Source organism: Prionailurus bengalensis, chromosome D3 (assembly GCF_016509475.1).
Source record: "Prionailurus bengalensis isolate Pbe53 chromosome D3, Fcat_Pben_1.1_paternal_pri, whole genome shotgun sequence".
NCBI classification, from domain to species: domain Eukaryota; kingdom Metazoa; phylum Chordata; class Mammalia; order Carnivora; family Felidae; genus Prionailurus; species Prionailurus bengalensis.
Genome location: NC_057356.1, coordinates 91,990,385 through 92,002,522, shown reverse-complemented (window position 1 = coordinate 92,002,522; position 12,138 = coordinate 91,990,385). Strand labels below are relative to the sequence as shown.

At 48.0% G+C, this 12,138-nt stretch overlaps 1 protein-coding gene across 7 annotated transcripts in view; it reads right to left on the bottom strand.

The window, feature by feature from the left end:
- Positions 1–12,138, bottom strand: part of ZNF236 (zinc finger protein 236) — a 106,955-nt gene that overhangs the window by 6,945 nt on the left and 87,872 nt on the right. For 4 of the 7 annotated variants that reach the window (XM_043559104.1, XM_043559107.1, XM_043559106.1 and 1 more), the window contains 2 exons: positions 9,549–9,736; positions 1,968–2,102 (listed from right to left, as the gene is read on the bottom strand). In XM_043559104.1, the coding sequence (XP_043415039.1) occupies positions 1,968–2,102; positions 9,549–9,736 (323 nt within the window). Of the gene's footprint in view, positions 1–1,967; positions 2,103–9,548; positions 9,737–10,778; positions 10,861–11,541; positions 11,658–12,138 lie in introns of those variants that run through there. The other 3 variants (XR_006294024.1, XM_043559105.1, XM_043559109.1) reach the window with 3 other exon arrangements.

Sequence of the window (12,138 nt, the reverse complement as noted above, 5' to 3'; positions counted from 1 at the left end):
TACTTAGTAGAAGATGTTTTTAGCTTTTGATTGGATGAGAGCATTTTCTCCAAACTTTAACCACAACGAATTAGGTTTTCAAATCATTTTAATGGGATGCCATTAACACCCGGAGAATAAATAAAGCCAGAGGAGTTTACTACTCACTTTTATAAAGAAAGTCTTTGGTTTTGCAGGTGAAAACTTATATAGGACAATTTAGTGGAAGAAAATCAGAAATAGTTATAAAGATAATTGATGGGATTTTTCAACATTTTTGTTCTAGTTTATCAAGTACTTTTTCATAATACTGTAATATACAAAAGTGGATAAAATTTAAACACCTAACAAGAGAAGATTTCTACAAGGTGCTCTAATGTTATTAATCTGTGCCGTAATAATAAAAAAAAAAAAAGAATGGAATGAAAAAACAAAATAGAAAACATGAGAGGGACAAAGATGATGCAGTTGCGTCACGTGCCATAAATAGGTGTCACTTTGTGGTGCCTGTTAGGGGTACACGTTTCTACGTGTGACGGTGTGTGCAAAGCAAAGAAACAAGGACACACTGTGTATTCAGATCAGCGCATAAAATATATTTGTTGTGAGTCAAAAAAAGTCTGAAAACCCCTGGAATAAATCAGACTCAAAGCGCCTGGGTGGCTCAGTCGGTTGAGCGTCCGACTTCGGCTCAGATCATGATCTCGCGGTTCGTGAGTTCGAGCCCCGCGTCAGGCTCTGGGCTGACAGCTCAGAGCCTGGAGCCTGCTTCAGATTCTGTGTCTCCCTCACTCTCTCTCAAAAATAAATAAACATTAAAAAAAATTAAAACAAAAACAAAACAAAAACAAACCACACAATTAAAGCACATGATGCAAAAAGTGCAGCCCCTAAAACAGACCCTGGGAGCTAATGGCGCTGACGTGCCTCCATTCCTCCGCTGGTCCTTCCCAGTAGCTATGGTAACTGGATGCCATCACAAGACATGAAGACTCAAGGCGGCGCCCTATCGCTGGGACCACAAGTGAAAGATCAGATGGGGAGCCTCCCCAGGCCGTCCTCCACGGGCAGCACAGCCCGAGAGCCCCAGAGACAAGTGGGCTACCATGACCCGCGCTGACATGCAGCTGCATGAGGCTGACCGTGTCTCAATTCTTCAACACAAAGGAGTCCTCGGGGGGCGCCTGAGTGGCTCACTTAAGCATCTGACTTCGGCTCGGGTCATGATCTCATGGCTTTACGAGTTCAAGCCCCACGTGGGGCTCTGTGCTGACAGCTCAGACCTGGAGCCTGCTTCACAATCTGTGTCTCTCTCTCCATCTGCCCCTCCCCCACTTGTGCTCTCTTTTAAAAATAAAAAAAAATTAAAAAAAATAAAGGAGCCCTCATCCCATTGAAAGGCCAATGAGAAATTTTCTTGAAAACTTACTTGCTAAAATTGCATAAAATGTAATGCTGCTTACAGTCAGTATTTATTATCTGTACTTTAACTTTGAAAAGTTTTAAGGAAAGAGTTTTTAGATAATTGTATATTTAGAACTATCATTCACTAAATCTTAGACGCTGAAAACATGCATTTTAAGTACAAAACTGGTCAAATGACAAATAGGTCATGCAGACACATATAGGTGTGATGCATGAAAAAGTATAACCAGACTTAAAACAATCAGCAAAGGCTTGACAAGAAAACCTATGAAAAGAACTAAATGCAGGTAAATGGCCGAGTGAAGTCGGATCGGTTGGCCAGAGGAATAAATTTACAACCAGACTCACGAGTTGTTTCTACATGACTCTGCAATACGGAAAGCCCACCCAATAAGCAACATATCACGGCCCGGAAGAGACCAGTGTCCTCCGCTCACCACTGGCTGCCCCGCAGCGCCCACTCCTCATCCCCGCGCGGGTGCAGACGCCCCCCCACCCCCGGAGGGACCAGCCCTTCTCGGTCCGTGTGTGTCAGCACCTGGGGCTGAGTGCGAGCGACGTACCTGGTAGGTGATGTCTTCGCCAGCAGCGGAGGAGGGCTGGGGGGTGTGGCTCACTAAGATGACCTGTGGGGAGCCCGCTCCCCCTTGGCCGGAGAGCGAGGGATCCGTGAGTAAGGCTGGGAACTGCTGACCCTGCTGAAGACAGACTGTGTTAGAGGCCGTACCGTTATCAAACCCAGGAAGAATTTAAAAGATCGCTTCGGGAGCCGTTACTGTGGAAAATGAGCTGGCAGGCCCTCGGAAACAACCATAGAATCAGCAGGTGGCCGGGCAGCTCCGTCCCAGGTATCCGCCCCAGGGAAACAAAAACGCTTATGCACGAACGTTCATGGCAACCAAGAAGGGGTTGTAAACCGACGTGTATCTACGCTTTTTTCAGCACGAGAAGGGTGAGCCGTGGAAACAGAAGACGCTGAGTGAGGGGGGCCGGTGCAGACCCACTCATGTGATGCGTCCCAAACAGGTGCGTCCACAGAAGGGGAGAGCGCCTGGTGCTTGTCAGGGGCGGGGGAGACAGCGAGAGGTGGGCAGGGGTGACACGGGGGTGACTGCGAGCTGCTCACGGTGCCACATTTCTGAGGTGATGATATGTTCCCAAACTAGATGTGGTCGTGGGTGTGCAACTCTATAAACATACTAAAGACCGGTAGGTTGTATACTTTAAGTTGAACAAGTGAACGCTACAGCACACACGTTATATCTCAACAAAGTTGTAAATATATATATATCATAAGCACTCGTGCTTAAAAACACACATTTCGGGGGTGCCTGGTGGCTCAGTTGGTTAAGCATCTGACTCTTGGTTTCAGCTCAGGTCATGATCTCGCGGTTCACGGGTTCGAGCCCCACATGGGGCTCTGTGCTGACAGCTCAGAGCCTGGAACCTGCTTCGGATTCTGTGTCTCCCTCTCTCTCTGCTCCTCCCCTGCTCATTCTCTCTCTCAAAATCAACTTTAAAAAAAAACCCAGAACACCACACATTCCATTTTGCTGTGGCCACCAGCTACTTTGAGCCTTCCCCTGCTCCAGCACACCTCCCACTGCGCCCGGCGGGCCGACTGCACACGCCAGCGCGGGAGCCACGCAAACGTGGCACACACACAGCGCGGGCTGCCGAATCGGCACAGACTCCAACACGGCCGACCCGCGATCAGAACGTGTGCGTGAAACACAAGGATTCAAGAGCCAACACCCACGCACGAAGGGGCCAGGAGTCTCCAAGAGAACTTGGGTCGTAAAGAACGTGGCCCGTGTCACAGGTCCCCCACGGCTGAAGACAAGGGCTGTTCTTGTGTCTTTGGGACACTGCGCGAGCTGTGCTCCAATGGGGCAGAGACTTGAGCAGGGGTGGGTGGTGGAAAATGGACTGAGAAGGCAGTGAAGGAATTTTAGGTCCACTTCTTGTGGAAAGACACTTCCCAAGGCACACAGGGAAACATGGGGCAGAACATAAATTTACAAGGACATCGTCATAGATTCTAGACAAAAGGAGTGTCTTAAATTGATTTGGATTCTATGCTTTCTGCAGGCACCTTTACAAAAAAAAACAAAATGATATTTTAGGTGTCTCCATATATCAAATTTTTTTACACGGACGTATTTTGAAAAGTTCTGATCTACATCCACAGAGATTCCCGCTCGCTATCCCCCTCCGGTGGGGAAGACGGTTCGATACGGCTCCCTTCAAGTACTGGTGACTCCTGCACCGTGGTGCCTTGTCTGCGGCCGGCTCTGCCTGTCCTCTCGCCAAACCACCCGATTTGGGGGAATGGCATCGATCAAAATTAATAAATTCACATTTCGTAATTTTACCCATCAAAGACAAATGCAACTGCTGGCCAGAAATTCTGATACACCTAAGAACCAGCGTTGGCTCAGTAAATCCATATACTCTCAAAGAAAGCTAAGGCCTCTGAGATACTCAGCTTCTATAGGGTTTTCAAGGACAAATCGCAACTCCTTTTGTTCCGAAGGGACAAAATCACAGAAGCGGGGGACAGATGAGCAATTGTCAGGGGAAGGGGATGCAGGAAATCAAACGTGAGGGACCTTGTGGGCTGGAACTTGTGGGCTGGAAGGTCCTGTGATACTACCCCTGCAGCTTTACAAGATACTACCACTGGGGATACCACAGGTGCGCCAGCTCCCCCCGTATCCTTTCCTAAAACTGACGACGAGTCGATAATTATCTCAAAATAAAAAGTTTAATGAAAAGAACCCCAAACACAACGTAACTTACTAGCTTACTGTTGGTGGTTCAATTGCTAATATTAAGTCTTCTTAATGTATACACCCTGATTTAAAAATCAAGCATTCAGGAGCACCTGGGTGGCTCAGTCGATTAAGCGTCCAACTTCAGCTCGGGTCACAATTTCGCAGCTTCTGAGTTCGAGCCCCATGTCGGGCTCTGTGCTAACAGCTCGGAGCCTGGAGCCTCTTTGGATTCTGTGGGTGTGTGTCTCTCTCTCTGCCCCTTCCCTGCTCCTGCTCTCTCTCGTGTGCTCTCAAAAATAAATGAATATTCAATTTTTTTTTAATATATAAAAACCAAGCATCTAGTAAAATAAATGCTCAACCATCAGCCACACTCATGAATGCAGTGACCTGAATCTGCTAAAATGACGCCATCTGAAAGTCATTTATTTTCGCTTTGCAGTATTACTTACAGTGTGTTTCTTTGCTATATTTGGCTCGCACTGTGTTAGAAGTTACAGGAATTCTCGCTCTCTAGCACACGTGGGTTTTGCAAGCACCTGAACGCTGCTGGGCCGAGGGCTGCAGGAGAGTCACGGGGAGGGAGGGGACCACTACCAGACTCCAGCCCCACCCACTACTACTGAATCAACCCTGCAGGACGAGAGCCAAGGATTGTCACATGCAAACAAGTCTGGGAAATACTGCTGAAAAATTACCAAGAGTTGCCACACTGATGGGTGAGACTTGGTATGATGGCAAATGTGACTCCGTGTCAGGTCCCTCTAAGTCAACCTAATTTAATATTCCCATGTGCTAATCTCACCAGGAATATATTCGTAGCAGCTCATGGCCTCAATTCCCTGTAGAACTCTTAATGAACTACAATAAACGCTGCGCCTCAATGAAAATGCCGCGAGAGTTAGAACAAGCCAGGACCAGGACAAGACACGTACAGGAAGGAAGCGGAGGAGCTGGAATTAGCAGCCCGGGCTAAAACAAATCCCGTTACTTCAGAACCGGCTGCTTTTCACATCGAGAGTCTCCAATCAGACTTGTCAGTGTCCGCTTCACCGCACTGTCAAATTCTGACTTCGTATTAAGACCCGGAATACCACATTTACATGTCTAACCACTAAGTTTCCTAGATTTTGTACCGGGCCAGTTGTCTGTACTAACAGAGTTAATTAATAAAAACCAAACGAACAAACAAGAAACCAAAACCCACAAGAATTCATATAAAATAGAATTCCCATCAAGAATCAGTTACTTCTTTTGGTTTTCAGAATAAATGCTGGAGAATCACTCTGCTTTCTTGAACAGAGCTTTAAACGTATGCTTGCATTTCCTTATAAAACTGTCACACTTAGGGGCGCCTGGGTGGCTCAGTCGGTTAAGCGTCCGACTTCGGCTCAGGTCATGATCTTGCAATTCATGGGTTCCAACCCCGCATCGGGCTCTGTGCTGACAGCTCAGAGCCTGGAGCCTGCTTTGGATTCTGTGTCTCCCTCTCTCTCTGCTCCTCCCCTGTTCATGCTCTCTCTCTCTCTCTCTCAAAAATAAACATGAAAAAAAAATTTTTAAAAACAAACAAAAAAAACTGTCACACTTAGCCACCTAGCGGTGACACACCCTGAGCCTGATCCCCACCCCCACCAACAACAGTCCAACATTTGGAAAGAAAACCTAACTTCAGGTTTGCAGTTGAAAGAGGAATCTTCTTAACTCACCAATTTTTCTTTTAATACTTCTCCTAGTGGAGTAACTACAAAGTCGCTTCTTAATCCAAGTGTGTGTCAATCACTGTATTCTAACTTTGGCTTCAACACATTATATTTTTAAATAAACTAATTCTTTTCGGTCTCAGAATGATCATTTACCCCACAAAATATTCTTCTCTAGTTGGGCTAGTTGCATGTTTTAAATTACGATTAATCGTGGTCTTACATAAATGTGTTCATTCCAAACATTCTGCTACGACAGACTCAACTTCGACCCTTGGCTAAAAACTATTTAACGATACGACGTAAGTAAACTACTTAAGACCACCTCTTTTTGCTTTGAGAACCATTTTCTTTTGTGGACTTTATAAACAGACACAGAAAAATAGAAAAATGACACTCAAAAAAGTGTATTATTTTTTAAATATACTGCCTCTTTAAATTGTAATTCACGTGTTCACAATCTCGTGTCCTTTCCGTGCCTTTAGGGGGACCCTGATCTTCCACGTGCTGTGGGACTTTACCTGCAGACAGCAGCTCCTTCTCACTGCTCTCACTTATTTCCTCACTGAATTCAAGCAGCACATGTTGTGAACAGTCTTAAGGGACTAATATTAAGCCATTCAGCTTTTGCGTCTTAGTGACTCTCGCCTGTATGCAACACTTACTGCTAGAACGATTAATTTCTCACAAATACCTTTGATTTCCAGGTCACATTTTTATAGTCACAATTAATCCTAATAACTTACATATTTATAGACACTTCCATAGATGTTCACTGACCTCTTGACAATGATGGTTTCATTTGTACAACAATTCATTACACTTAGAAAAATTACACTCCTAAAGCTAAGACAGGTTTGTTCTGTTTTTCTTTTCATATTTTCAGTTTTAAATCATTGTGAATCCAAGTTTGGCAGCTGACAGGAAAGATTCAAATTAAAACTACAGAATTTCTCTTGGAGATCAGTAATACTACTGTTGCAAAAAACAAAGCGATCTAATTTAACAAACAGAAAATAAACCCATAATCAGAAAAACAAATGGTTCCCTGGCTCTTTCTGATCAAAACTGACCCCACCCCGCAAAACTTATTCAAAGGCACTGAATTCCATTAAAATCTGTACCTTGAATAGTTTTTACCTTACGCTACTTCCAGAACTACGTGGCTAGAAGTGCACACGGGGACACGGCCCGGGGGCTGGAGAGAAATGCAACAGGACGGCAGTCATGTCGCCGAGGCCGAGCACCGGCCACAGCCGGTCAAGGGCAAGGCAGCACCACGCGTAGGTCAGGCTTTGAATGGCGACCGTGATACAAGGTCCTGTTTACAGCTACCACCGTGTGAATATAAAATCGGCAGCTTAGCAGCAAGTCAAAGGTGGAGCAAATAAACTAAGGCCCTTTATGGCATCGTGGACCTGGACCGGCAGTCTGTTCTTCGCAGAGTGTGCGTAAAAGGTACTTTCTGCGCAGCCTCCTTCCCTACCCGCCCGCCCCAGATCACGGATAACCCGAACCCAGCCCTGTGACAGACGCGCTAGAATCAGGGTAGGAAATAACAACACTCAGTGATTCCCCAGAAAACAATCAGGCTCCCTGCATCCTGCATCTAAAAAGAAAACACAGCACATGGACCTCTTAAGACAGCTACCCCCCCGCCCCATATATGTATGTATGTAGGTTCCACGCCCAACAGAGGGCTTGACCTCACAACCCCAAGATCCAGTCTGATGCTCTACTGACTGAGCCACCCAGGCACTCCCCCCACAACAGATGCTAATTTTCAGGCGCCCCCCCCCACATCAGAATGCTAATTTTCAGGCCCCCCCCAACAACAGAATGCTATTTTCAGGCCCCCCCCCCCACAACACAATGCTATTTTCAGGCGCCCCCCCCCACCAGAATGCTAATTTTCAGGCGCCCCCCCCCCTCAACACAATGCTAATTTTCGGTATTCAGAAGGGTGACTGTGTCATGACAAACAGGTGCTGAGTAACACGTGAGAACACATAACTGTCACACGATGTGAGCAAGGACTCGCAGCACAGAACTCAGCAGGTGCCCCCCACACCCGACCTCCACCGCAGCACAGCGGCCCCCCCCCCTCCCCCCGCGCTCACAGCGCCCACCACACGCTTTTCCACAGAAGGCCACTCGGTGAGGATGAGGTTCACGGACGCTGGCTTCCAAATGGCCCTCCCAGGTGGGCGCCCGGGCAGCGCCGGCACCGCGTGCGTGTCACCCCGGGGGCCCCAACAGGGCCACCGGCCAGCAGCCCGCGAGCACTTTGCAAGCGCGACGGCCTGTGTTCGTACGGCCGGAAACCGGCTCAGCACTGGCCAGGGGGCGAAGCGGGAAACGTCCCTCTTTTACAAATGGAAACAACTAGAACCTAGAAGAGGGAAGTCGGTTTGCAGAGTCAAAACAGCCGGCGTGCGCCTGGCATGACGGGGTCCGGGACGCTGTCGTCCCGGAGGCCCGGTCAGTACCCTTCCGCACAGGGCCGCCGGGGGCGGAGCGATGGTGCTGCCCGAACGCGCTCTGCGTCCCAGGGGGTTCGGAGCCAGGGGGTCAGAGGGAAACTAGGTTCTCCCTAATTACCTTCGCCGTATCGTGGCTTTTCCTCCAACTAAACCGAGACGTGCTGCGGTGTCCCAGCTCAAAGCACTATTCAAAACGCACACCTGCAATCCAGCACCGCCACCTGCTGCCTCATCGAAGGACACAGTGACTGACAGCGTGAGATCCCTCCACCACCTGTGGGGCCCCTGAGGGCCACAGGACGCCCCTCAATAAACTCCTAGAGCTACATGCTGCGGAGCCACTCGAAAACTGCGTATTCCAGGGGCGCCTGGGTGGCGCGGTCGGTTAGGCGTCCGACTTCAGCCAGGTCACGATCTCGCGGTCCGTGAGTTCGAGCCCCGCGTCGGGCTCTGGGCTGATGGCTCGGAGCCTGGAGCCTGTTTCCGATTCTGTGTCTCCCTCTCTCTCTGCCCCTCCCCCGTTCATGCTCTGTCTCTGTCCCAAAAATAAATAAACGTTGAAAAAAAAAAAAAAAAAAAAAAAAAAAAAAGAAAACTGCGTATTCCTGAAATCACTGATGGGGAAGATATTCACCGAGCAGTAGCCGGCGAGAGGTTCCCACCACGCGACGTACACACGAACTCATTTCTGTAGAAACGTTAACGTGTGAAGGTTTACAAGGATATATAGACTAACTCATCAATCCTAGTTCCGTTTGGGCAGTGGATTTTTTTTTTCTTTTTTGAGACGGGGGAAGAGAGAGACACAGAGAGAGACAGCGTGAGCGCCTGTGAGCAGAAGAGGGGCAGAGGGAGAGGGAGAGAATGGCAAGCGGGCTCCACCCTCAACACACAGCCCGACTTGGGGCTTGACTCTATGACCCTGGGATCGTGACCCGAGCAGAAATCAAGAGTCAGATGCCCATCTGACTGAGCCTCCCAGGCGCCCCTGGGGAGGAGGATTGTTTGAAAACAGTTTTCTGTATTATCGGAATGTTCTTGTTCTCTCCTTTGTGCACTGAACATACTACTTGTATTTTCATCAGGAAAAAAAAAACAATTTTGAAACAGACGATCAGAATACACACTTAGGAAAGAATGAACTAAAGGGTAGTCTCCATGAAGGAAAGGCCGTGCTCTACCTGAGAAGCAATGTTGAGTGTGACCGTGTCCAGTCCTCCGGAGAGCAAGCCCTGAGTATCGGCCAGAGTCAGCGTGACGCTGGCATCTCCCCCCGCCCCTGATGAAGACATGACCAGGTTCTGAGTAGATATGGCCGACGGAGACATGGGTGTCGTCGAAGGCAGGCTTCCAGTTGTAGCATTAAGTTCTGCAAAAGAGAAGAATGAACACATCAGTGGCGGAGCTAGATAAGCCCGGTTCTGCTGGGACAGGAAGAGCGGCTTTCATAGAGGAACTGCGTCTGTCATCATCGGCGTCTACATCGCCCCCGCTTTTGAAATTGCAGCAAAATAATCAGAGAATCTTTTGTTCCCATTTCATGGCAAGGCTTCTATAGTTTCTAAATATCCTTATATACGTAAATACACTCTGCTTAAGTATAACGTAGAGAAAAAACAAAACAGGACGAGAAGAATAAAAATATGACCCTACAGTCCTAGTCACTACCGCTAAGGCAGAAGGAAACTGCCAAGAATTTCCAGGACACCGTCCCCGTCGAGGACCAGAGAGCAGCCCGAAGGCACCGAATGTGACCCCCTGAGCACCGATCGGCTCCAAAGCTCACGTGACCATCTCTGCTGAGGCCTCCCCTCCACTTCCTTTAGGTCTGCTTCGTCTGAAATGAACCTCATGCGCCCTATAAACGTTAATTTATCCTTCGTGATATCTTACTCTTCTTTGGAAAAGACAACAAGACTTTTTGACACTTTCCCCCTGTAGCCAATGAGAAGAGAAAGGAAGGTATCTGGGACAGAATCAGGCAAAGGAGGGCCTTTTCTTCTACGAAACAGAAACTCATGCACCCGACTGGCAAATGAGAGGGCTGAGCACGGGGTGTCGAGGGCCTGCGGTCCGCACCGACAAAAACACGCTTGTGAGGTTTCACTGGTAAGCATAGCACACATGCACATGCGTGTACACACACACACACGCACGCACGCACAAATCTCACGATCTAGGCTTCCATTCATCTAACAAACGTGACTTATCATCCACGGTGTCAGCCGCTGGGCTCGGTGCTACAGATACACCAAGATGGTCACTGAAGCAGAGTTGAAAGCACTATGTCCTCATTAGGTGTGAAAACAAAACAAAAAGAGACTCCTGAGGATCCCTGGCAGTGACTTGGGTCACATCGGTCCAGAGCCTCTGCTCTGATCAGGGGCCAACAGGGAAGCTAGGTTACTTACTTGTAACTGGAGTCCTCCAAATACAATGCCTCCATAGATCCACACTCTTGGAGTCCCACACTGTGCTGCACAGACCTGGAACCTTCAAAAGCAGTATAACCATTAGGAGGCTAGGAGTCTCTGCTCTGCACAGCCACCGGGGCTCCAAAGACAACCTCGCCGGACCCCTCCCACCTTGCCGGGCATCTGCGCAGAGCGGACTGCTAAGACACGCTAGGACCGGAGGAGTGTGGATTTGTGGAGGGTGTATGTTCTAAGCACTCCAGTTACCAGCACAACGGTCAAGCTCGTGTTCTAACCTCACCTCCACGCACCCTTACTCTTGCAGACCAGCATGATTTTAACAGGAGTGGGCAAAGATTAAAAAGAAGGATCCTGTAAAACGTGGCAGTGACCAGACGGGTGAACTGATGTCCGGTCAAAATCACCAAGGAGAAGACGGGGGTTGGGCTGTCAAAGCGCCAGGCGGAGAGAGGCGTGCCGGCACCAGGCTCGCCAGGATCACATCTACAAAAAGCAAAGCCAAGAGCTGCTCCTCGGATGGCCAAGACTTGGTCAAACCTCACCCGAGATAAAGGAATTCCTGAAATAAAGGAACGAGACCTCTTCTCCCTCCCACCGGTAGCATCTTTCTCTCTGACGATTATTAACGTAGGGAGAGGGTCCAGGGCTGTGCAGCACAAGAAACGCAACGAGAAAACGGAAGCCTGTGTGTCGTTTCGCTGAAGCGAATCCTGACACACGGGCCAGTGGAGACACTAACCTCACACAACGCCTGGAGCTCACGTCTCTCTCCAAGTGTGGGGGTGCACTTCACGTGCGTGCTTCGTTCAAGACATTTCCCACAAAGAGGATATCAGCTCAAGTACAATTTCAATCCTCAAAATGGTCCAAAAACAGGTGATGTGAGTAGGAAAAAAATGGAACTTTCTTCAGCATGAAATTAAGTAACTAAATCACATTTGTTCAATATATAGTTCTAAATTACAGAAGAAGATTTATTTAAAGCTCAGAAACCACAGTTTTAACTCAAATTAAATACTCTCAACATGGAAACTGAGACTGAATAGCGGAGCAAAGGCCGCGAAGTCTTACTTTCAGTTTTCATTCACCGGCTCTGAAGCACAAACGCTCGCGCTGTTCCACAGAGAGCTAGGTCTTACTTCGGCATATGATTCTAACTCCAAAAACAGGAACGTCTAAAGGATTGACAAATCTCTTACGGTCCTCAAACCCAACACTGTATTCAATCTTTGTTGGGATAAGGTTTCATAGCTTCTAAGAAAACTTAATTACGATTTTGGAAGGTTTCGTAAGTAGTTTAAAGGATGTGAGATCAGTTTTTTCTTGAGATAAACAA